Source organism: Marmota monax, unplaced genomic scaffold (assembly GCF_021218885.2).
Source record: "Marmota monax isolate L192 unplaced genomic scaffold, Marmota_monax_Labrador192_F-V1.1 WCK01_AAM20220418_F8-fsc00160, whole genome shotgun sequence".
NCBI classification, from domain to species: Eukaryota; Metazoa; Chordata; class Mammalia; order Rodentia; family Sciuridae; genus Marmota; species Marmota monax.
In genome coordinates this window covers 2,576,713-2,600,065 of record NW_026694183.1, presented here as the reverse complement: position 1 = coordinate 2,600,065, position 23,353 = coordinate 2,576,713, and the positions used below count along the sequence as shown (strand labels likewise).

At 51.8% G+C, this 23,353-nt stretch overlaps 3 protein-coding genes and 5 non-coding genes across 17 annotated transcripts; all 8 read left to right on the top strand.

Moving 5' to 3' along the window:
- Positions 1 to 1,128: 1,128 nt before the first annotated feature.
- Positions 1,129 to 10,373, top strand: Flt3lg (fms related receptor tyrosine kinase 3 ligand). 8 transcript variants are annotated; one of them, XM_058586051.1, is made up of 8 exons: positions 1,129 to 1,711; positions 2,875 to 2,941; positions 3,352 to 3,462; positions 3,649 to 3,702; positions 4,191 to 4,334; positions 4,730 to 4,868; positions 7,331 to 7,503; positions 10,186 to 10,373. In XM_058586051.1, the coding sequence occupies exons 1-8, from the start codon at positions 1,701 to 1,703 to the stop codon at positions 10,342 to 10,344; spliced, it is 858 nt and encodes a 285-aa protein (XP_058442034.1). In that variant the 5' UTR covers positions 1,129 to 1,700; the 3' UTR covers positions 10,345 to 10,373. The 8 variants fall into 8 exon arrangements, with proteins under 8 accessions (XP_058442034.1, XP_058442035.1, XP_058442036.1 ...); XM_058586052.1 differs by lacking the exon at positions 1,129 to 1,711 and adding an exon at positions 2,445 to 2,556; XM_058586053.1 differs by lacking the exon at positions 1,129 to 1,711 and adding an exon at positions 2,530 to 2,581.
- A 949-nt stretch (positions 10,374 to 11,322) lies between these two features.
- Rpl13a (ribosomal protein L13a) lies at positions 11,323 to 15,224 on the top strand. 3 transcript variants are annotated; one of them, XM_046466047.2, is made up of 8 exons: positions 11,323 to 11,423; positions 13,248 to 13,320; positions 13,584 to 13,649; positions 13,768 to 13,869; positions 14,067 to 14,152; positions 14,327 to 14,386; positions 14,846 to 14,968; positions 15,112 to 15,224. In XM_046466047.2, exons 1-8 carry the CDS (start codon positions 11,409 to 11,411, stop codon positions 15,196 to 15,198), a joined length of 612 nt encoding a protein of 203 aa, XP_046322003.1. In that variant the 5' UTR covers positions 11,323 to 11,408; the 3' UTR covers positions 15,199 to 15,224. The 3 variants fall into 3 exon arrangements, with proteins under 3 accessions (XP_046322003.1, XP_058442038.1, XP_058442037.1); XM_058586055.1 differs by lacking the exon at positions 11,323 to 11,423 and adding an exon at positions 11,643 to 11,660; XM_058586054.1 differs by lacking the exon at positions 11,323 to 11,423 and adding an exon at positions 13,075 to 13,170.
- Positions 13,362 to 13,445, top strand: LOC124107998 (small nucleolar RNA Z195/SNORD33/SNORD32 family). The gene has a single exon (XR_006856576.1). It is a non-coding gene; the product is annotated as a small nucleolar RNA Z195/SNORD33/SNORD32 family (small nucleolar RNA).
- Positions 13,909 to 13,993, top strand: LOC124108010 (small nucleolar RNA Z195/SNORD33/SNORD32 family). Its single transcript, XR_006856586.1, has one exon. It is a non-coding gene; the product is annotated as a small nucleolar RNA Z195/SNORD33/SNORD32 family (small nucleolar RNA).
- LOC124107999 (small nucleolar RNA SNORD34) lies at positions 14,192 to 14,261 on the top strand. The gene has a single exon (XR_006856577.1). It is a non-coding gene; the product is annotated as a small nucleolar RNA SNORD34 (small nucleolar RNA).
- On the top strand, positions 14,456 to 14,541 carry LOC124108001 (small nucleolar RNA SNORD35). The gene has a single exon (XR_006856579.1). It is a non-coding gene; the product is annotated as a small nucleolar RNA SNORD35 (small nucleolar RNA).
- Positions 15,225 to 16,671: 1,447 nt separating the features above from the next.
- Positions 16,672 to 19,266, top strand: Rps11 (ribosomal protein S11). Its single transcript, XM_046466034.2, has 5 exons — positions 16,672 to 16,827; positions 17,498 to 17,629; positions 17,814 to 17,889; positions 18,175 to 18,304; positions 19,089 to 19,266. Exons 1-5 carry the CDS (start codon positions 16,813 to 16,815, stop codon positions 19,210 to 19,212), a joined length of 477 nt encoding a protein of 158 aa, XP_046321990.1. The 5' UTR covers positions 16,672 to 16,812; the 3' UTR covers positions 19,213 to 19,266.
- LOC124108000 (small nucleolar RNA SNORD35) lies at positions 17,966 to 18,052 on the top strand. Its single transcript, XR_006856578.1, has one exon. It is a non-coding gene; the product is annotated as a small nucleolar RNA SNORD35 (small nucleolar RNA).
- Positions 19,267 to 23,353: the final 4,087 nt, after the last annotated feature.

The window sequence follows — 23,353 nt, the reverse complement described above, 5'->3', positions numbered from 1 at the left end:
GCACCAGAGCACCCAGGGAGGAGCTGGGCACCTTGGAGAGAAGAAATGGGGGAAGGCTGCTCATATCAGGGCCTTCTTATTCATTCATTCTAGGGATTGGACCCAGGGGTGCTCTACCACTGAGCTACATCCCCAGCCCTTTGTATTTTGAGACTGTCTTGCTAAGTTGCTGAGGCTGGCCTCAAACTTGCCATCCTCCTGCCTCAGTCTCCTCACTGGGATTATAAATATTTGCCACTACATCCAGCTAGTGCCTTTGTTTTCAAAGCACATAATATATCTGCAATGAAATCATCATTTCCGGGTCAGCTTACTCAGAGTCTGCCAACTTCATCAGGGCAAGAAATGTACCTTTCATGCACAGCCACATCCCCAGCACTGAGCTGGCAGCACTGTGGGTACTCAGCATTGTAGTACCAGAGCACCAGGTGTGTGCTCCATTCTCAGAGTGGGCCCCAGCCCCACAGGGTAAGGCTCAGTCCTAGATAAGCCTCTCCCCCAGACATCCACAAGCCACCTGTACTTCTGACCCACTGACTACAAATCCAGGGCTCTCATGACCTCTTCAGGTTCAAGAACTCTGGAAAGTGCTATACTCACAATCACAGTGTCATTAGAAAGAATACAGACCAGGGCTGGGGATGTGGCTCAAGCGGTAGCGCGCTCATCTGGCATGCGTGCGGCCCGGGTTCGATCCTCAGCACCACATACAAACAAAGATGTGTCTGCCGAAAACTAAAAAATAAATAAATAATTAGAAAGAATACAGACCAGACTGGGCGCAGTGGCACACGCCTGTAATCCCAGAGGCTGGGAGGCTGGGGCAGGAGGATCAAGAGTTCAAAGCCAGCCTCAGCAACAGTGAGGCGCTAAGCAACTCAATGAGATCCTATCTTTAAATGAAATACAAAATAGGGCTGGGGATGTGGCTCAGTGGTTGAGTGCCTCTAAGTACCAATAAAAAGAAAAAGGAAAAAAAAAAAAACATGAACGCTGAGGGCTGGCTGTACCGTTTCCAAACGCTCATCCCCCAGGGAATCAGAGCATATCACCTTCCTGATGTACTGTGCTCACCAATAACAAGAGCCTCAAAAAATTTTTTTTTAATATTTATTTTTTAGTTTTAGATGGGCATAATATCTTTATTTTACGTTTATGTGGTGCTGGGGATCGAATCTAGTGCCTCATGCATGGTAGGCAAGCACACTACCACTGAGCCACAACCCCAGCCCCCCCAAAATCCAAAATTTTTACCCAGGCTTCCTCTGGTAGACAGGTCCCCAACACTTCCCAGAGTTTCGCAAGTCTAGCTCAAATCCCCAGCTCTCTAATCACATAATTGGTCTTTCTAGTATGACCAGCCTCCCTCAGTATAAACTCAGGGAGTCAAGGTGGCAACCATGAATAACAATGACACTCCTAATACCTGGGAAATTCCAAGGTTTTATCTCCCAGGAACCAGCGGCAAGAGCCAGACACAGTCTCTATAATTCAGCAATGGTGAAGAAGGGAAGAGGTCAGGATCAGTTTTTGCGATCATTCAGCCAATATCTGTGGAGCAGCTGCTAGGGCCAAAGAGTTCTAGAAACTCAGAAGGGGTAAAGCAGATACCTACTGAGGACCTCCTGGAGCCCATGTCCCCTGGAAGAAAACAACAATGAAGATCAGAAAGCCACATGGTGCGTTAGAAGGTGACAAGTATGAAGTGGGGGTGAGTAGGAATGCTGGGGGTATGGGGGCAGTTTCAAAAAGGGGTGTGTGGAGAAGTGCGATTTTTAAAGGGTGTCGGGAAGCCCCTGCCTGTGAGTTAAGCAAACACCTGACTGAGATGGGGGTGAGCCACATAGGTGTCTGGGGTGAGGCCAAAACATCCAGTGCAAAGGTCTAAGGCAGGAGTGTGCCCACGTCGCACACAGCAAGGAGGGCTGGTGTTGGAGAGGGACGGGAGGTGAGGTCAGAGGGGAGATGGGACCAGATCCTGCAGTTCCATGTGGACCATTGTTCTGAATGAGGGGAGCTACAGGGAGCTGACAGGTCTGCATGGACTTCTTTTGACTGCTTGGAGAGCCACTAGAGTCTAGGGGGCTGAAGCAGGGAGCCTAGTGAGTGTTGTCCCAGGCAGGAGGTGGTAGCAGGACCCAGATAATGGCAGTTGCAGTGGTGAGAATCGGTAGAATTCCTGCTACATTTTGAAGGTGTAGCCAATCCATTTGTTGATGGGCCTGCCATTATGCAGTGAAAGGCGCAGAGGCGTGGACTCCAAGGCTTTGGGCCTGAGAGCCTGGAGGGATGGAACTGCCATCTACCTTGGGGCGTTGAGGAAGATTTTGGGGTGAGAAAGGAGGTTTCAGGGTGGCCTGCGCCTGGCTTGGTGTGCCTTGGGCTTGGCGCTATGCACGCCGTCTAGGCGAAGGCGCCACCTTCACCACCAGGGGGCGCCCTCTGCCTCGACCCGATTCCACCCCTGCTCGCGGTCTCCCCCCAAAATTTCCTTTCACTTTCGGTCTCTGGCTGTCACCCAGCTTAGCCCTTCCACACCCAGCTGGGGCAAGCCTAGTGCGTGAGGAGAATGGGACTCCAGGTCCCCGAGGGGCGGGGCTGGGGTCCCCGTTCCTGCGGCTGAGGGAGCATGGCATGGGGAACCCCGTTCCCGGGTCCCTGACCTGAGGAGGGTTTCGGGGACCGGACGTCGGGGTTCTTGGAAGGGGAGATGAGTTTTCAGTGTAACTGGGGCTCACGCAGGAAGCCTGGGGGAGTAGGAGGCGGAAACTTAGCCACATCAAGGGCAGGAGGGAGGGGCGGGGAGGCGAAGGGGCGGGCGAGGAAGGGGCTGAGGGGTGCGTGTCCGAGACCAGCTCTTCTGTCCCTTCCAAGACCCGGCCACAGGCATGAGGGGCTCTCGGCAGAGATGATAGTGCTGGCGCCAGCCTGGAGCCCAATTGTGCGTATACCTGGGAGGAGGGGGGCACCAGGTCAAGATGGGCGAGCTGAAGGGGAGGTGGGGAGGAGTTGGGGGAGGTGGACAGGTGTAGTAGGTGGCAGAGGTGGGGAGATGGGCAGAGGTGTGAGGTCATGGGCGGGGTGGGGAGATGGGCAGAGGTCGGGAAAGAGGTAGGGAGGGGAGAGATGTGGAGGGAGGTGGAGAAGGCGAGAGATGAGACAGGATGGATGAAAGTGGACGGTTTTGGACAAGAGACAGGAGTAGGCCATGTTGGGGAGAGATGGGGACACATCAGACAAGATGCAGGGGAGAGAGGGGACGGGAAGATCTGGAATGAGACCTGAGAAGGGGACAGGCGAGAGAGGTGGGGGAGGTGGAGCCAGCTGACTGGCCCGTGCCCCCCCCCCCAGTCCTCACTGCTGCTGCTGCTGCTGCTGAGCCCTGGCCTCCGGGGGACCCCCGACTGCTCCTTCAAGCACAGCCCCATCACATCTACTTTTGCAGCCACCATCCGCAAGCTGGTGAGCCTTCCTGGCTGGTCCCCTCCCCTGGGTCCCTGCTTGAGCTCAAAGTTCTGTGACTGGGTATCTGTCATCTCTCTCCCTTGGTCTCTGCCCCTTGCCCCAGGTCTCTGCCTTCCATCTCTGAGTCTCCGTAGTTCTGTTTCTCCGGCTCTCAGCCAGGCCTAACCCTCTTTTCTCCTGCAGTCTGACTACCTGCTTCAGGATTACCCAGTCACTGTGGCCTCCAACCTGCAGGACGTGAGTCATAGGTGGGATGGGCCTGGGACAGAGGTGGGGACCAGATGCAAGATTCACCAACCTTCAGGGGCCAGACTAGTGAGCCAAGAGCCTCCCTCTCCCTCAAACCCAGGGGTCCAGGCCCAGCCTCCTCCCTCAGACCAAGGGTCCAGGCCCAGCCCCCTCCCTCAGACCCAGGGTCCAGCCCCAGCCTCCTCCCTCAGACCCAGGGGTTCAAGCCCAGCCTCCTCCCTCAGACGCAGGGTCCAGCTCCAGCCTCCTCCCAGACCCAGGGTCCAGCCCCAGCCCTCCCCCCTCAGACCCAGGGTCCAGCCCCAGCCTCCCCCCTCAGACCCAGGGTCCAGCCCCAGCCTCCCCCCTCAGACCCAGGGTCCAGCCCCAGCCTCCCCCCTCAGACCCAGGGTCCAGCCCCAGCCTCCTCCCTCAGACCCAGGGGTCCAGGACCAGCCTCCTCCCTCAGATTGAGGGTATGGCCTGTCCCTCCCCAGGAAGAACTCTGCAAGGCGCTGTGGCAGCTGGTACTGGCTCAGCGCTGGATGGAGCAACTCAAAACTGTGGCCGGGTCTCAGATGAAAATCCTCCTGGAGGACGTCAACACTGAAATACACTTTGTCACCTTATGTGCCTTCCAGGTCAGCCCTGAGCTCCGGGGATGAATGAGGGGAGGGAGCCTCCCAGGCACCACAAGTGAAGCTCCTCCGGAGCCTCACTGGGAGTTCTTTTGGCAGCAGAGCCCCAAGGGAGAATGAGCTGGAACTTTGCTCCCCTGAGGTCCCCAGGGACACTGCTGCTGGGTACCAGAAGATGGTGAAGGGCTCCACAATTGGGCCCAGGTTTCTTAGGCCCTGATGAGAGGGGCAGCTAAGGGGTCATGTCCCCTTGCCACCAGGGAGCCTGGGGGTCTCAACTCTGAGATTCAGGCCTCCTTGGGTTCATTGCTGGATGTTGCCGGCAGGGAAAGCCCTGGGCTGGCTGGCTGGAGATGCTGGGGCCATGTGGCCGTGACATCTCCCTCCCCTGCTCCCAGCCCCTCCCCAGCTGCCTTCGCTTCGTCCAGACCAACATCTCCCACCTCCTGCAGGACACCCTCAAGCAGCTGGTGGCTCTGAAGCCCTGGATCACCCGCCGGAATTTCTCTCGGTGCCTGGAGCTGCAGTGCCAGCCCGGTAACGGCTCCCAGTCCCTGAAGCCCACTGGTACCCTCCTGTCCCTTCTGCTCAGTGTGTCCCAGAGGGCCCTTGCTCTCCACTGCTACGACCTGGAGCAAGTTCATTCCCCTTTCTGCTTCAGTTTACCCATCTTTGAGAAGGAAGCTGTAGTCCCTGCCTGTGTGTCTAAGAAACCCTGTCCACAGACACAGGCAGTCACTTATTTAAGTTTTAAATTCCTGGCTGCCATGTGGGGGAAAAATAAAGATGGATTCATTTTTTCCTCAGGATTTTAATTTTTTTTTTGGTACTGGGGATTGAACTCAGGGGCACTCGACCACTGAGCCACATCCCCAGCCCTATTTTGTGTTTTATTTAGAGACAGGGTCTTACTGAGTTGCTTAGTGTCTCGCCATTGCTGAGGCTGGCTTGGAACTCGTGATCCTCCTGCCACAACCTCCCAAACTGCTAGGATTACAGGCATGCACCATCATGTCCAACTCAATGTTTCTTATTTCTTAGCAAGTTAATAGTTGTTTTATTTATTTAAAAAAATCTTTATTTTATTTATGTATTTATTATTTTTATGTGGTGCTGAGGATGGAACCCAGCGCCTCACATATGCTAGGCAAGCGCTCTACCGCTGAGCTACAAACACAGCCCCCGAGTTGTTTTATTTTTAAGCTTTTTTTCCTTTGGGAATAATCATAGAAAAACTGCAAAGACATTAAGGCGATCCCCTGCCCTCCATGCCCAGCCTCTCCAGTTTACATTTGCTTGTTAATTAACTAATAGAACAAAATTAAAACCAGGAAATTGACATTGGTCCAATCCACAGAGTTTATTCGGATTTTATCACTTATTTATACACACTTGAGTGTGTATATGAGTTTGTGAGCGCTGCCGTGACAGAGCCCCACAGAGTGACTTAAACCACAGATGACCTAGTGCTGGAAGCCAGAAGTCCAAGATCCGCTGTCACCAGGGCCTGTGAGAGTAAATCCGCTCCAGGACTCTTTTGGCTGGTAGATGGCTGGCTTCTTCATGGTCGTTATGCTCTCTGACACATACATATGTATATATATTTTAAATATTTTTCATTGTAGATGGACACATACCTTAATTTTATTTATTTATTTTTATGTGATGCTGAAGAGCAAACCCAGTGCCTCACACATGCTAGGGAAGTGCTCTACCACTGAGCCACATCCCCAATGTAGGATTCTATTAAGATATCAATAATTTAATATTTTTATTTAATGCAATATCCCCCCAAACTCTATTCAGTGTTTAAAAAAATTATTTAGTGATTCAGGTGCTGCAATCCCAGCTTCTCCAGAAGCTAAGGCAGGAGGATCGCAGGTCTGAGGCCAGCCTGGGTAAATCAGTGCAACTCTATCTGAAGACACAAATAAATAAATAAATCGGGCCAGGCTGTAGGGCGGTGGCACAGCGCTTGCTGGCATGTGCATGGCCCTGGGCTTCATCTACACTATTGCCAAAAACAACTCAAGTAACTCAAGTAACTGCAGCTCAGGGTTGACACACTAATCCGGGAAACAGTTGATAAACACCCAACACACAAATAAACAAGAAAGTAGCTCACTGTCATCAAATTAAAACAAGATGATAGAATCCTGAGCTGGGTTGTGATTGGAAGTTACTGGAAGTTGGGAACAAAGGAATAGCCAGTGCCAAAGACCCTGGGGCAGAAATCTGCCTGTGTTTAGGGGACATCAGGGAGGCCTGTGAGACTGAAGCTGAGTGGGTAGGAGGGAAGCTGAAGGCACAGAGAGGAAAAAAGGGCCAGATTTGCAGAGCCCCAGGGACACCATAGGTTCATGTATTGTATGTCACTGGGTTTGTTTATTTATTTACCTGCAGTATGGGGGATTGAACCCAGCACTTTGTGCATGCTAGGCAAGCGCTCTACCACTGAGTTACACTCCAGCCTTTTTATTTTTTGAGACAAGGTCCCCCTGAGTTGCTGAAGCTGGCCTCTAACTTGTGTCCTCATGCCCCAGCCTCCTAAGTCTCTAGGATTACAGGCCTGTGCCACTGTGCCCAACTCTGTTACTGTTTTAATATCTAAATGTCCATTCATTCACATACTTAAATTATAGGTTCTGGTGGTAAATAACCCAGATAAGGCTCCTGCTTCCTGGGGGCAGGGGATGGGGGTGGGGTCTCAGGACTGGGAGATGACAGGTACATAACCACTGGAAACATTTGAGTTTAAGTATGAAATAAAATATAACCTAAGTGCCAGGTTCTCGCCTAAGCACTCATGATTTTGTGTCAGCCTTGTGAGGTAAGTACAATGATTATCTGTCCTCATTTCCCTGGGGATGAGGCAGCTGCGGTCAGGGAGGGGAGGCTGGCGCCCACTGAGGTCCCACAGCTGGCCCCAGCAGGACTCCTGCCTTCCCTGACACAACCTTCTCCTCGTTCACCGTTCACCGGGTCCCCTCTCTCCCCAGACTCCTCCACCCTGCCGCCCCCAAGGAGTCCCCGGGCCTTGGGGGCAACAGCACTGCCAGCCCCTCAGTCCCACCTGCTGTTCCTGCTGCTGCTGCTGCCCGTGGCCCTGCCACCACTGGCCGCTCTCTTGTGCCTACGCTGGAGAAGGGTGAATGGCCGCCCTGCCCCTCAGGTGAGGAACAGGTGAGGGGGGCGCAGAGAGATGGGAAAGGAAGGGGGGGCTGGAGGCTCTGCCTGCCCACATGAGGCTGACCCTGTGGGGCCCACAGGTGCCCCCTGCCTCCAGTCCCCAGGGTGTGCTGCTTGTGGAGTGCTGACCCGGCTGGGGCCTCGTCTTGGTGAGTTCTTCATCATGCTGTGGGGCCGGGATGCCAGGCCAGGGACTCTGGACTTAGACTGGAGGGGTCGGGGTGTACTGGGAGCCACAGGAGGGTTGTGGGTGGAAGAGTGGCAGGGCCAGCGCTAGGTGCTGAAAGACTCCTAGGGGCCCAGGAGGACCTGTAGAAGAAGAGACAGGAGGCCAAGGAGGAGGCCAGCAAGGGTCCACAGAGAGAGGCCAAGGCCTGGGTTCAGGGCAGAACGATGGAGGGAGAGTGGGGGGGCAGAGAGTCAGGGGAGGGGGTCAAGAAGCACAAGACTGGACTGAGCAGCTTGGTGGAGGAGCTGACACAGATGCCCTCAGGTCTGGCCCAGTGACGGGGCAGCCAGTGGGGAACCGAGGGGGAAGCAAGATCAGGAGGAGACAGTGATTCGGGGGGACCTGAGGGAATGAGGACCCTGGGAGATACTGGGTGCTGGAGTTTGCATGCCAGGACCGAGTGTCCTTCTGGGGCAGGAATGGCGTGGCCCTGTAGGTCGGGGGACTGCCTTTGCTCAGTCCTTTGGGTGTTTCAGGAAGTTCAACTAGCCCCAGGGCAGTAGGCAACCAAGGGAAACCCAGGAGGGAGGAGAGAATCTGGAAACAGGTGTTGGGAGAGGAGGCAGGGGTAGCAGGAGGGAGGCCTAGAGGGACCTAGGGGAAATTGTACTCAGTAATCACTCTGGCACAGGCCTGGGGCTGGACCTCTCTACAAATTAACTCACTTCATTGAGAAGTGCTATTATGAGCCCCACTTCATACAGGCTGAAACCAAGGCATAGAAAGACAAGTTAATTTTCCAGAAGTCACACAGCTTGTGAGTGACAACGAAGATTTGATCCCAGGCTGCCTGCCCCCACCCCCCACCCCCAGCACCTTGAGCATGCTGGACAAATACTGCACCTTGGAGCTTCACCCCAGCCCTCAGCCTGTCCTAATCTAACACACACCCTTCACTTATCTACCTGGGTTCCCTTTCCTTACAAAAGAGTCTCTAAAAATAGTGCTTTCCATCATAGGACTGTCACAAGGCTAAGTGAAGTGACACAAGGAAAGGCCCTCAGACAAACACTGCCAAGTGGAAATACAATGAAGCCACATGTGATTTTCAATTCCCTAGTCCTCACGTCAAAAAAAAAAAAAAGGGAAAAGCAGCAGGTAACTTTAGACAGCACAGAGGCACACGCCTGTAATCCCAACAATTCAGGAGGCTGAAGGAGGATTGAACATTGGAGACCAACCTCAACCAATTAGCAAGACCCTGTCTCAAAAATAAAATAAAAGGGGCTGGGGTTGTGGCTCAGTGATACAGCACTTGCCTAGCATGTGTGAGGCACTGGGTTTGATCATCAGCACTGCATAAAAAAATAAATAAAATAAAGGTATTATGTCCATCTACAACTAAAAATATTTTTTAAATAAAATAAAAGGGCTGGGGATCTAACTCAGAGGTAGCACACCCCTGGGTTGAATCCTCAGTACCACAAACACACACACACATACAAAAAAAAGGTAACTTGAAATACTTTTTTTTAAAATATATTTTTTTAGTTGTAGGTGGACACAATGCTTTTATTTTTACTTATTTTTATGTGGTGCTGAGGATCGAACCCAGAACCTCACCTGCACTAGGCGAGCACTTTACCACTAAGCCACAACCCCAGCCCTTGAAATACTTTAAATATTATGTTTTACTTTTTTTTTTAAAAAAAAGAGAGAGTGAGAGAGGGGGAGAGAGAATTTTTTTAATATTTATTTTTTAGTTAACAGCGGACACAACATCTTTGTTTTGTATGTGGTGCTGAGGATCGAACCCGGGCCGCACGCATGCCAGGCGAGTGTGCTACCGCTTGAGCCACATCCCCAGCCCCTATGTTTTACTTTACCTGTTGTATCCAAACTATAGTCAATGAAATACTTTACTCTCTTTTTGCATATTTCAAAATCAGTGTGTATACATCATGTCTAAAGTCAGATGACATTTTTCTTTTGTGTATGCACAAAAGAATGTATGCAGGGCTGCACACCCAAGGCAAGGGTCCACCACTGAGCTACAAAGTGACACATTTTTATCAGAACCGCTTGATCTGCATTTAACATTCAGGAGCTTTGCACTTGCAGAGCTTTGCACTTTGCACTTGTTTTCTTACTCTCTCAATAACTATATTATTAATTTCTTAAATTTAATAAAAATTGGATGAAATTAAAAAAAAAATGCCTGAGTTGCCCCATAGTCACATTTGAAGTGCTCAGTAGTCACACGTGGCTGGTGGCTAACCAGCTGGAGAGCAGGGATGGAGAACATTTCCACCACTGCACAAGAGTTTTTCTTAGACAGTGATGTCCATAGACAGATGCCTGCTGCTCACTGGGAACAGAGTTGTTTGGGGCAGTCTGTGTCCTGCCTGGAGCTAAGTATTTTCTTTCCCTCTCCTCTGTCCATGGATCCTCAAACAACCCAAGACGACAACATATTTATCATCCCATTTTACACAGGACACTGAGGCCCAGCAAGAGGAGTCACCTATCAGAGGACACACGCCCAGTACACAGAGGAAGGCGGCTACAGACTGGTCCCTTCCTAGGCACCATTGCCCCTCAGGATGGAGGGTACGCCAGAACTCAGCCCTCTGTATAAAGCCCTTGTCCCCATGAACTTGTATATAAATCATTATTTTCTACCAGTTCTGGTTGGACTTGTCTGTGGTTGGGACGGGTTATGAATGGGACGGCATAGGGCTTGAGTCTTGTTTAGTTAATGCAATGTTTCTGTTCAAGCCTCTTGGGGCCCAGAGCCTGTGCTAGGCAATTCTAAGACCCAGATGTGAGGCAAAACCAGCCCAGGGCTCTGGCGCGCCGGGTCTTTGGAGGAGTCCCAGGGCACCCCAGAGCCGGGGCAAGATGACACACACTCGAATGAAGGGAGCACAGACAGTGTGGGATCCCCCAGGAGGCATCTGGCCCAGGCTGGGATAGATGGGGAGGCTCTCTGGAGGAAAGGACTCTTGAGCCCAAAGGCACTGGGATCATGACAAGACAGATTCTGCAGTGAGCGTGGGCGGAAGAGCAGGGAGGGCATCCCAAGCAAGAGAGACGGCAGAAGCAAAGGCCAAGAGTCTGGAAAGCGGAAAGCTGCTTTGGGATCCGCAGCAGATTGGTGCAGCCCCGGCATCTGGAAGTCATTTCTTCATCATCCACCTCCACCTGTTTCACAAAGGCGGATGCCGGGGTCCAGATAAGTGCAGCAGTTCGTCCTGCTCACCACGAGGCCTACCAGGCATCAAATCCACATCCCCTAACCTACACTGAGAGCCTAAGAGCTGTCCAGGCGGATCTGCTTGCCCCCTGCAGGCCATCACGTACCCTGCAACCCTCAGTCGCCTGATGGAGTAACGGCGACAAGTCGAGTGGAGCAGATCAGCAGCCCCTCAAAAAGATGGCTGCCGAGACCCGACAGCCCCACCCGACAGAACCGCCTCACGACTCACGTGATCTCTAGCCCCTCACAGGCATGGCCGCCGAGTTCAGATCGGATTGGGCAGTCAGAAGACCGCCCGCCTTCCCCCTAGGGCATCTCTGCGCACGCGTACAACACTTTAGCCAATGAGAAGACGGAAACTTCTCCGCTCCGCCAGTGTAGCGTTGCTGCCTCCGCCCTTGCGGCAAGGGATAAGAAACCCTGCGCCAACACTTCCTTCTTTCCCAGGCGGCTGCCGAAGATGGCGGAGGGGCAGGTTCGGTGTCTGCGCGGCTGGGGTGGTGTGGGGTCGCGTGGGATCCAGTCGGGAACAGAGTTGGGTCCAGTATTCCCTTGTATATACGTTGTGAAGCTTCAGATCAGCAGTTAACAAAAAGGAGCTGGTTTTAGTGGGAGGGTAATCCGTAGGGATGTAGGAGAAACCGCGGCTGTTTTAAGGTCGAGGAGTGGCTAAAAGGCGGCAGTTTATTCCTTCTCAAGGCGAAGGGTGATGGTGAGAGTTTGTTTTACGGTTACGTCTTCCTTGTCTTAATCTTGGGTAGCGGGTGGGAGCCCTTGGCGTCAGGTCTTTGTTCAGACCCCGGCCATGGGGAACACGCGGCGGTCTGACTGATGTCGGGCGATGGGAACCTGAGGCTGGGCCAAAATGGAGGCCACTGCCGTTGTCCCCAAGGCCTGAGCTGCTTCAACCTGACTCGGGATCAAGGTTTCCTACAGCTTGTGGCATTTCAATGCGAAATTCCCTATGCAGTAGGTTGAGAAAACTCGCCTTCCGAGTGTTCAGGAATTGCTTTATTCCCCCTTGTTTTGGGGTTGCTGGAAGTAGAGGGCTGTTAACAGTTCCACAACTGTAGGACAAACTTTCGCCCCCCAAATCACCCCCAGGCCCTCAGGGAACACCATAGAAGCTTAGATCTGTGTCTTATGTTGAACTGTTGAACATATACCTAAGAGGGTGGTCCTTGGGGCTGGGGCTGTAGTCTAGTGGCAGAGCGCTTGCCTAGCATGTATGAGGCATAATTAGAGGATGGGGGGGCTGGGGTTGTGGCTCAGCGGTGGAGCACTGTCCTGGCATGTGCAGGGCCCTGGGTTCCATCCTCAGCACCACATAAAAATAAGTAAAATGGAGATATTGCATCCAACGACAACTAAAAAAAAAAAAGGATGGCCCTGGAAAGGATTTCCTTGTGAATTTCTTCCTGTAAGTCTGTGGTATTTGGGCTCATTCCCAGGTAGGTAGAACTAGGCAAGTGGTAAGAGTCATCAAGCGAATGAGTACCTGTGAATAGCAGTGTGCACTGGTTTTGCCTATTTGTTGGCAATAGTCTTGAGACAGATGCTAGCCTCATTTTTCAGGTGAGTTGTAGATTTGGGGCCAAGGTCACATTGTAGGGAAGTCTAGCTTAGGTTTAGATTTGATGCCACACTGCATTGCTTTCCATTAACTACAAAAGTATGTATAACAACCATTATTTTATGCTGTCACATTAGTACATTATGGTGTGCTTTATTAATGTTGAAGGCTTCTATTCTTGATGAGGAAGCTGAGGACCCCAGGGATGCAGATCCAGCAAGGGCTTTTGACAATACTTGCTAAGTTCAGGGGTAGCATGCCTGTAGTACCCAGCTACTACTCAGGAGGCCTGCTGAACCCAGGGTTTTGAAGTCAGCCTGGGCAACCTAATGAGAAACTGTCTCAGACTAAAAAAAAAGTCCATGATAAAAATTGCATTTTACATTAAGAAGAGTTGGGTTATTAGAAGCCTGCAGTTTTGACAAAGGTGACAACAAATTTTGTACCTGTATGAGCCAAGGACAGGAGTTGCCAGGTTTGGGTCATATCTTGGCTCATCCTTTGACAATCCAAAATTCAGTCTTAGGAAGGGAGAAGGGAGTTCCTTGGTGTCTTGTCCTGCCTGGTGATGCTGGATCAACATTTTGCTTCCCCTTGGTCTACTAATCCAAGTCTTGGGTCTGAGCTGGAAGAGCCCCCCAGGGGCAAGGTGAACTGGAAAAGAGTGGTTTCTTGAGGTGGGAGAGTAAAGCTGTCAGTTTTCTCATCCCTTCCTTGTCTCCACAGGTCCTAGTGCTGGATGGCCGAGGCCATCTCCTGGGCCGCCTGGCGGCCATTGTGGCCAAACAGGTACTGCTGGGTAAGTCTGCTCACAGTCCTCCCTGCCTTTAGTTCCATTTGCAAGTCAGTGATGAGCAACAATCACCATCTTTCGTTTGAGTCTCACGACTGTGAGATCAACCCCATGCACCGCTCTGAGACTTGCCAGCCAAACTCTTCCCTCCCTGGCTCAGATTTTAATATGAACCCAGCTCTGCCAATTGTGTGCAAGGGAGGATCCCTCTCCCTTTATTCTGCCCTTCCTAATCCTTCCCCTTCTTGAATGCCTCACCTTCCCTTTAGGCCGCAAGGTGGTGGTTGTGCGCTGTGAGGGCATCAACATTTCTGGAAATTTCTACAGAAACAAGTGTAAGTTAAACCTGTGATCATAGAGGGGTTAAGGTTTTTTTGCTAGAGCTTTAGGATTTGGATGGGAACTGTTAGGTCTTATAGACAAGGCAAGCCTCATATTCTCCCCCTCCCTCAGTGAAGTACCTGGCCTTCCTCCGCAAGAGGATGAATACCAACCCATCCCGTGGCCCATACCACTTCCGGGCCCCCAGTCGCATCTTCTGGAGGACAGTGCGAGGTGAGCTGGGCCTCCTGGGGCTGTGGGTGGTGGCAGCAGGCAGCCAGTGATGAGGACGTCTCCCACTCGTGTTCGAGTTCCCCAACCATGAGATGACTCCACATGCACTACCATCTGAGGCCGCCCCATGCCTGCCCTGGTGGGGAAGGGTGGACATCCTCTAAGCCCCACTGAGGTCTGGCATCCTTCTGCCATAGGCATGCTGCCCCACAAGACCAAGCGAGGCCAGGCTGCCCTGGACCGCCTCAAGGTGTTTGATGGGATTCCACCACCCTACGACAAGGTGAGCCACACCAAGCCTCCAGCACAGTGTCCTGCATCCAGCGTCCATGATGTTACACAATTACCTACATTGTTTGAGCCTCATGAAAACATAACTGGCTGAGACGCCTACTGCAGCCAGCCTCCTTTTCCTAGTGTCTTTGCACTAGGTCTTTAAGCCCCTCTCCTCCAACAGAAAAAGCGGATGGTGGTTCCTGCTGCCCTGAAGGTTGTGCGACTGAAGCCAACAAGAAAGGTGAGTTCCAGGTTGGACAGCTCTAACTTGGTTTTAGGGTCTGCTGGGGTGAACCTGAGGTTCAAGACTGGCAAATGATGTTTTTTCTCACGATGGTCTGCGGATGCCACTGTGTGCAGTGCCGAGAACGCTAAAGGCTTAGCTGATGCCAGGAGCGGGGAGCCTTTACATGGGATGTGTGTGTGTGTTACCTTTTCATGTGGGCTTGCTGGGGACTGAATTATTATTCCCTTCCCATGATCCTCTAGGACAGTTACTCCCCTTGTGACCACCATAGCCTCAGTCCAGGCTCTTTAGGTTAAGAGGACTCCCATGTCTCTATGTCCTTAAAAACTTTCTTGGTTTGTTTATGTTTTTTTGGTGCTGGGGATTGAACCCAGGGCCTTGTGCTTGTGAGACAAGCACTCTACCAACTGAGCTATATCCCCAGGCCCTTAAAAACTTTCTTTGCCCCTCTAGTTTGCCTACCTGGGGCGCCTGGCTCATGAGGTCGGCTGGAAGTACCAGGCAGTGACAGCCACCCTGGAGGAGAAGAGAAAGGAGAAAGCCAAGATCCATTACCGGAAGAAAAAACAGCTTATGGTGAGGGCAGGGGTTGCCCTGGAGAGGGGACTGTGCTTGTGGGTGGGCCAGGCTGGCGAGGTCTTGCCCTAGAAGGTCTGCCTACATCCCAGCCTGAGGTGGAGAACCAGCTCCTAAAAACATTGTGTGTCTTTACCCCACAGAGGCTACGAAAACAGGCAGAAAAGAATGTGGAGAAGAAAATTAACAAGTTCACAGAGGTCCTCAGAACCAATGGACTCCTGGTCTGAGCCCAATAAAGACTGTTTATGCCTAATGTGTGGCCTGGCCTGCCCTTCCTCCATCGCCACCCTGGGATATGGGGGACCCTGGAAAGCTGACACAGAGAAGGGCCTAGTCTTGGTCTCTGCTTCTGTTTCGGGAGGTTTCTTAAGAGTTGTATGGTCAGAATTTATGGCCTGCTTATTCATGAATTTAAAAAAAAAAAAGAACTACCAGTTACTTGCAGTATTTTTTTCTTTTTAAATGGGCTGGAACACTAAAGGGGGGGTCTCCTTGGCTACAGGGGCACCCACCTGTCTTAACCATGTGGCCATCCTATACTCTGTAGCTGAAAGAACAGGAGAGTACCTGCTGAAGTGGGTCAAGTTTTAGAGGTGCAAAGACTGGAAATTGCACTGCCCCTTTCCTTACCTCTGTTTTGTGATCAAAAGCAAATAAATTATTTTTGAAGAAACGTGGCGTCTTTGCATATGTCCACTGTGGAGGTGGGCCCTCAGCAAAAACAGGGCTTTAAGAGGTTTCACGCAGGCCACACTTTCCACAAAAACCTAAGTTTCCTCCTGGGACAGCCTGCAGTGTCCTAATAACCTGAAGCTGTCCCTTTCCAGCTCAACTGCAAAGTATTTGATTGCCACAACGCCCCCTACTGCCTGACTCCAGGGGTCAAAGCACCATAGCAAGTGAACTGGTTATTAAATAAGTTAGGTCTCATCTGACACCTAAGAATAGACGTGTTGGCTCTGCCAGTGTGAACCCCTGAGGGCATTGGGGTTGGGGAACACTTTGGGGACAAGCCCTTCACAGGTCAGGGCCTGCCTGGGTACCCCTTTGCCCATTTCAACAGTCACCAGCACCCACAACTTTGTTGGGAATTGAGCCCAGGGCCCCATCATGCCAGGCGAGCGCTTTGCCACCGGACAGCCTAATGAAATACAACTCAAATATTCTGGTTCTCAGTCGCAAGAGTCAAATTTTAAATGCTGCTGCCCACCGAGTGCAGGTATGCAATAATTCCACGATCGCGGTAAGTTCTATTAGCGCCATCTTACACAGAAAAAGCAAAAAGAATGGCTCCAAATCACCGTCTGGAAGTGAAGCCCACCACTGCCAGGTAACTTTCATTCAACTTCTAAAAGATCCGGCAGCTTCCGCCCCTCGCAAAGATGGCGCCGCCGCAATGCTTCTAGGAACGGCAGGGGGCCTGTCCCATAAAAAAGATGGTAGCATCACCGCTGGTTTGAAGCCTACCCGAATACAGCCACGTGGTCCCCAAATCCCACGTGAACCTACACCTCAGGGAAATGACGGCTTCCCCACGACTCTCGCGATAACACAAATCAAGCCAATCTGAACTAACGCTCCCGGAGCAATGAGAGCCTGAAACTCTCGCGAGATAGTATGCACACTTCCCGCCCCCGAGTCTTTCACCATCATGGCCGCGCACTTGCAGTTTCCGATGCACAAGCCTGGTTAAAGCCGCCTGTCAATCAGAGTCGCTCTCGAGGCACCGCCCAAAGCCGTGTGACCCTGCCCCTTTCGTCACTTCCTCTACAGCCCCTGCGCAATCAATAAGGAAACCCGGACGCTTCCGTCGCTCTCTTTTTTTTCAGGCAGCCGGGAAGATGGCGGACATTCAGGTGTGTTCTCTGTGCTGGCCCGGAATCTGCGGGTCTCGCTCTCAGCCAAAGGGGCGGGTCTGGGAGGCCAGGACCTTGCGCCCCCGTTTGGGGTTATTCAGGGCGTCCGCGATTTCCTAGGGATGAATTAAGGTGGGCCATATACGTTTGCTTTAAGCTTAGATATCAGCTTCCTAAATCTTGCTGGCTCTTCACATTAATACAGATTCAAGCGTTTTAGGAGCCATTATCCAAAAGCCCAAGGGTTAAGAAATGATGTTTGCGGCCCTGAGTCCTAAGGGCGAGTTCGGGGAGCCGTCGTTTGGTAGCTAAATTTGAACCCTCTTTGATTAAATAAGGAGTGAATGCAGCGTGAATTGTTTTGTGTCTTTAAAAATAATTATTGCTGAAAGGTGCCCAGGGTGTTAGAGGTATGTTCCTGGAGATTAAATTCGGCTGGCAGTGGGAGGTGTTCTAGAGCAGGCAAGCTGAAGTTACCTTGGGCTTAGAGACGTCTTTGAATTGTAGGTACACGGTGGGTGGCTGTGTTCTAGAGGATATTTCAGGGACACTGGTCCTCTGGGGCTGGCCTGTGGGAAGTATATACTGGAGGTTTGGGGGAAGGTCCTCAGGCCAGAAATCCATCTGCTCCAAGCTTGCAAAGTCACCAGCTTCCTTCTTATCCCTGTAGACAGAGCGTGCCTACCAAAAGCAGCCGACCATCTTTCAAAACAAGAAGAGGGTCCTGCTAGGAGAAACTGGGAAGGAGAAACTCCCTCGATACTACAAAAATATTGGTCTGGGCTTCAAGACACCAAAAGAGGTGGGGAGAACTCCCAGAAGAAAATGAGACTCCCTTGCCCCTGCCCACGTGCCTGGCAGGGTTGCCCTGCCTACGTCTCAGTGGCTACCCTCTGGGCTGCTGGGAATTGTAGTTTGGGTCCTTGAGGTCACACGCTCAGTCCTCTTTTGTCCAAAGCTCACTCTTCTTTTCCTTATCTCTTCAGGCCATTGAGGGCACCTACATTGACAAGAAGTGCCCTTTCACTGGTAATGTTTCCATCCGAGGGCGGATCCTGTCTGGTGAGTGGAGAATTTTGGGGGCCTGAACTATTGGAATGAAGGGGCTTGGGGCCTAGATTCCTGGTTTCAGGGCACTGGCAGATGATGTCTGTTTTCACGATGGTCTTCAGATACCCACCACGGGTACTGCTGAAAAGCCACTTGGCAAAGCTGATGCCAGAAGCAGGGCTTTTGGGGACCCACCCTACTCAGCAACTTCTGATTCCCAGCATGCCCTGGGCAACCCTTGGTTCCCTTTCCTATGAGGCCTGACTGATCTATGATTTATTTGTTTCCTCTGCCCAGGTGTGGTGACCAAGATGAAGATGCAAAGGACCATTGTGATCCGCCGGGACTATCTCCACTACATCCGCAAATACAATCGCTTTGAGAAGCGCCACAAGAATATGTCTGTGCACCTGTCCCCCTGCTTCAGGTGAGCACGGTGGTCCCTTAGGGAGCAGCTAGCCAGGGTTACATTTATGTTAGAATGAAGTGCTTTTTCTTTCCTTTTTTCGTGGGTTGGTACCAGGGATTGAACTCAGGGGCATTAGAGACAGGGTTTTGCCGAGGCTGCCTTTGAATTCAAAATTCTTCTGCCTCAGCCTCCAGAGCCCCTGGGATTACAAGTGTGCGCCACCTTACCTGGCTTGAAGTACTTTTTCGTAGAACATGTTTTGTATATGTATGTCTTACCCGTGTTAGAGACTTAGTGTTCAGAGATCAGCAAGGGTAAGGTCCTCCCTCAGAGAGCACCTTGGAGCAGGAAGGACACCAGACCAGTGGAGAGAGATGATGGGCAGTGGGATAGTAGCTCATAAGGGAGGGTCTTCTGGAAGAATGACTTGGGAACAAAGCGGGGGTTACTTGACAGGAGGGCTGGTCGCCACTGACTCTGGCAGTGTTGGACTTGGCTCAGGTGCCCAAAGGATCCTCCATCCACTGGGGGATGCCACTGGCCAATCCTGGGAGCCTCCCTTTGTTCTTTGTGAAATGGAGATTTCAGTTGATGGAGACCACAGGCATGCTGCCCCACAAGACCAAGCAAGGCCAGGCTGTCCTGGGTGTCTAGGGGGCAGGTTGAATGGCAGCTGGAGCTGGAATGGGGTTACATTAAACAGCGTGGAACACCTTCAACCTGGTGATGGGGACAGAGGGTTTCCTTTAGAGGTCTGCTGAGGTAACCTCTTCTGAGGACATGCTCCTGCCTGTTCCCACAGGGACGTCCAGATTGGTGACATCGTCACAGTTGGCGAGTGCAGGCCTTTGAGCAAGACGGTGCGCTTCAATGTACTCAAGGTCACCAAGGCAGCTGGCACCAAGAAGCAGTTCCAGAAGTTCTAAGACTGGATGCCTGCCCACCCTCCAAAGCAAAATAAACTTATTTTGTAATTCACAGTCCAGACTTGGGATTTCTGTGCCCTCAGCAGAGGGAAGGATTGCCTTTGGGGCTGAGGATGGGCACACCTCTTGTCTGCTGCCCTTATCTCTGGATGTGGACAGTGCCACCTAAATTGAGATGCTGCCCTTCCTGTTTGGGTCCCTGTCACCTCTTGGTGTCAGGTACCTGATTTCCCATCCCCCAGTCTCTGGAGAGGAAGTAAGGGAGGGTGGGGAATCTGGCCTGGACTCATTGGCCTTGGTGAGGAGGCAAAGGGGAAGCAGCCGCCCTCTGTTGTGGAGGCTTAGTGGGCCCACTATCTGAACTGTGAGGGTCTGGCCTTCCACTTGGGCCTCCAGTCTTACTGACAGCCAACAAGGGGCCCTGTGAGCCCTCCCCCGACCACACACAAGCCCAGGTGAACACCAGGCCCACTTAGAGATGAGGAAACAAACCTGGGAGAGAGCGAGTCCTGTGCTTGGAGTCCCAGTGAGTAGGCTTCAGGGTACATGGTCTGATGGTGGCCAAGTAGGGCTGACCTGGAGCCCAGCTTTACAATGCTAGGGTTCAGGTGCAGGAATGGGGCTCTGGAAGCCCTAGTAAAGAGACCAACTGGGAAGAGCTGCAGAGTCAGGAGAGGAGTAGATACTGAGTCGAATGGTAATGGAGAAAGACAAGGCCCACCTTTGAGAAGGGCGTCCTTGATCCTCTGGTGCAGAGGCTCAGTGGGACAGGCTGCAAGGGCAGAAGGGGACTACAGAAGCAGCTGGAGAGACGGACCTTGAGCATCCCACAGGTGCACAGGCAGCAGATCTGTAAAACAGCTGCTTGGAAATACTAAAGGACAGGGCAGAAAGCAAAGATGGGACTAGTAAGAGACCTGCCACAGCCGGAGTCCGCAGGGAGATGCTGAGTTGCCCCACTGCCTTCATCCACAGGGCCTGCTGGTGCCGGGGTCCACAGGTCCCTGACCCCCAGACCTGTACCAGGGTCTAAGGCACAGCACTGGTACAAGGGTTGGGAGACAGGGCCTTGAGGAAAGGAGTTGCTGCTGCCTCCAGGGACGCCGCACCCAATGGGCCCAGCTTCTGCCTTTTACCCAAGCCGGGGAGGGCGGGGGTTCCTGCCAGAGGAAGTGGGCTCCCATCAGAGGGCAGGAAGGGGTAGGGACAGGTCAGGGGGGCACCGCCCGAGCTGCAGAGCCTGCCCTGCTGTGCTAGGTGGGGAGAGACCCAGCAGGAGAGACAGGGGCACAGACCTACAGAGGGGTCCTCAGACCCAGAGAGAGAAGTCGGCCCTATGCAGCCAGAGGGGGGCAGGGATGGGGACAGAGACCCAGAGGGATCTGAGGCCTCTCAGAGGTGCGGCCCCCTCCGGCCACAGGTGCTTCCGTTCCGGGTGGGGCGGCTGTGTTTACAACAACATCCCGCTCCTCTGTTTCCTCCCAGCGGTCGTTGGGGCGTCTCCTTGGCACCCCATCACATCAGGTTACCTGGACTGCAGGCTAGAGCCAGACCTGCTGTGTCTGCCGGGACTGGTGGGTTGCGAAGACCAAGGATAAAGACCCTGGGGACCCCTCCACAGTTCTTTCACCAAGGACTGGCCTTACTCAGAATCATGTGACACATGCCCAGGTCCTTGTCACAGCCTGAGCACATCCCCTCCCTCTGCTCTCCCACTGTGACCTGAGCCCCTGCACCAACCCTTCCTCTGCTGTTCCCAGCCACCTTCGCAGAGGCTCCCTCTCTGCCTCTGGCTTCAACTTTAATTTCCACCAATCTAATTCTATTTGGCAGAACCTCTAGCCCTGGGGTCACCCTGCCCTGCCTTATTGTCCTGTGTAGACAAGTGAAGCCTCATTCTCACTAATTTTATCATACAAATCCTGATATTGCATATTTCCCTGTGGTGAGCTGTCTTGTTGCCAGCTGGATGTGAGCTCCAGGTGGGCAGGAGTCTGCATCCCCATCGGAGGTGCTCCAAAATGTGTTGTCACAGAATGGATGGATGGAGTTCAGTCCAGTTCTCATGCTCACTGGGTGCACTTGACCCCTAGGCTTCAGGATGATGGAAACCAAAAGTGCTGAACATGAGAAGGAGCCCCCAAATGCAGGCCTGCTGGGTCTTGAGCTCACTAGTGGTGTGACCTTGAATAAGTGACCTGCCCCAATCATGGAGCCTTAATTTCCCAATCTGTAAAGTGGGTTCTTGCCTCCCCACCCCAATGGAGAGATGCTGCATGCTTTCATGTGATCACAGACTACAACCAGTTCTAGTGACACTCAGGGCAATAATTATGCCAGAGCCCTGAGCCTATTGTCAGAGAAAGGCTCCATGCAACAGCAAACCCATGTCCTTTTTATGGTACCAGGGATTGAACCCAGGGGTATTTAACCACTAAGCCACAACCCCAATTCTTTTTGTTTTATTTTTGAGACAGGGTCTCCATAAGTTGCTTAGGGCCTCGCTAAGTTGCTGAGGCTGTCTTTGAACTTGAGATCTTTCTGCCTTACCTCCCAAGCCGCTGGGATTACTGGTGTGCACCACTGCACCCAGAAAGACCAGGTCCTTTTGAGCAAGCAGAAGGACAAGAGTCTGGCAGGTAGCCCTAGTTGTAGAATCCTGGGACTATTAGAGCAAGACCTGGTGGTATGTCACAGGATGATGCAATATTCTCTCACACGCTGGTTACAGGAGATCCCAGTTGCACTGCCATTTTGCAGAGAGATTACCTCCAGACAGGTTTCGGTTTATATTGGGGATTGAACCCAGGTGAACTTTACCACTGAGCTAGGTCCCAGCCCTTTTTTATTTTGAGACAGGGTCTAGCTAAATTGCCAATGCTGGCCTTGAATTTATGATCCTCCTACTTCAACCTCCCAATTCGCTGGAATTCCAGACTTTTGCCATCATGCCCAGATTCCAGGCAGGGTTTTGAAGCAGGGTCCTGGATTTGCAATGACAGCAGGCTTCAGGCCCACTATTGGAAACAGGGCAGTTCTTGCTGTTTCATACTATGTGAAGCCCTGGATTCAGCCCAGAGGCCACCGGGATAGTATGTTACTACAGCAGGACCTCAGAAGCTTATAGCAGGCCCTGTGGATATTACATGGTGGCAATACCCAGGTTATGTTATAATTGGCCCATCAAGTCCCTTATATAAAACAGCATAGACAGGTACAGTGGCACATGCCTGTCATCCCAGCTATTCTGGAGGCTGTGGCAGGAGGATGGTAAGTTCAAGGCCAGCCTGGGTAACTTAAGAAGACTGTCTCAAAATAAAATAAATAAATAAAAGGGCATATTTTTTACATAGAACTTTTTGCACATTCTCCTATGTAGTTGAAACCATCTCTAGATGTCTTATAATACCCAATACAATGCAAACACTGTACAAGCGGTTGTTATACTGTGTCATTCAGAGAAGAAGAAGAAGAAAGTCTATATGGCTGAGGATGTAGCTCAGAGGTAGAGTGCTTGTCCAGCATGTGCAGGGGACTGAGGAGGAAGGAAGAGAGGGAGGAAGGAAGGAGGAGAGGGTGGGAGGGAGGGAGAAAGGGAGAGAAGAAAAGAATCTGTTAGAATCTGTACAGGTTCAATACAGATGTAGTTTTTTTTGTTGTTGTTGTTTTGTTTTTTTTTTCCCCAAAAATACTTTTGATTCAAGGATAGTTGAATCTACAGGTAAAGTAGTAAATAATTTGTGTAGTCGGGACCTGAGATCTCCGAGTAGAGGACAGGGAGATCAAACTGGGGTGGGTTCTGTGTGTGTGAGCTACATTCCCAGCCTTCACTGAGTTACTAATGCTGGTCTTGAACTTGTGATCCTCCTGCCTCAGCCTCCCCAGCCCCTGGGATCACAGGTGCGTCTGTGTGTGTTTGAGCAGCCCTATGACTGTTTTGGCCTTGCTCTGAGCCACCTGCGGCAAAGTCCTGGAGTAGGTCCTGGCTCTATGACATAAATGAGATCCACAGATCGTTTGTGGGTTATATAGATTCTCCTATCACGATCTAGCAGGAAAGCAAAGGCATTCTAGAGAAATTTTAGGGGCATATCAAACCAAGCCAGAATCATTCATTACTGCCTTGATTCATTCTACGAAT

What these genes read in the sequence shown, in the direction of transcription:
- Flt3lg (XM_046466038.2), top strand. Translation starts at nt 2,711, where the DNA reads ATGAGTTTTCAGTGTAACTGGGGCTCACGCAGGAAGCCTGGGGGAGTA. An exon ending in CGCCAGCCTGGAGCCCAATT is followed by an intron (nt 2,942 to 3,351) that starts GTGCGTATACCT and finishes CCCCCCCCCCAG; the next exon opens with TCCTCACTGCTGCTGCTGCT. An exon ending in ATGGCCGCCCTGCCCCTCAG is followed by an intron (nt 7,504 to 10,185) that starts GTGAGGAACAGG and finishes CATTTTACACAG; the next exon opens with GACACTGAGGCCCAGCAAGA.
- Rpl13a (XM_058586054.1), top strand. Translation starts at nt 13,090, where the DNA reads ATGCTGGATCAACATTTTGCTTCCCCTTGGTCTACTAATCCAAGTCTT. An exon ending in GGCCAAACAGGTACTGCTGG is followed by an intron (nt 13,321 to 13,583) that starts GTAAGTCTGCTC and finishes CCTTCCCTTTAG; the next exon opens with GCCGCAAGGTGGTGGTTGTG. An exon ending in AAATTTCTACAGAAACAAGT is followed by an intron (nt 13,650 to 13,767) that starts GTAAGTTAAACC and finishes CCCCTCCCTCAG; the next exon opens with TGAAGTACCTGGCCTTCCTC.
- Rps11 (XM_046466034.2), top strand. An exon ending in GCTTCAAGACACCAAAAGAG is followed by an intron (nt 17,630 to 17,813) that starts GTGGGGAGAACT and finishes TTATCTCTTCAG; the next exon opens with GCCATTGAGGGCACCTACAT. An exon ending in CACCTGTCCCCCTGCTTCAG is followed by an intron (nt 18,305 to 19,088) that starts GTGAGCACGGTG and finishes CTGTTCCCACAG; the next exon opens with GGACGTCCAGATTGGTGACA.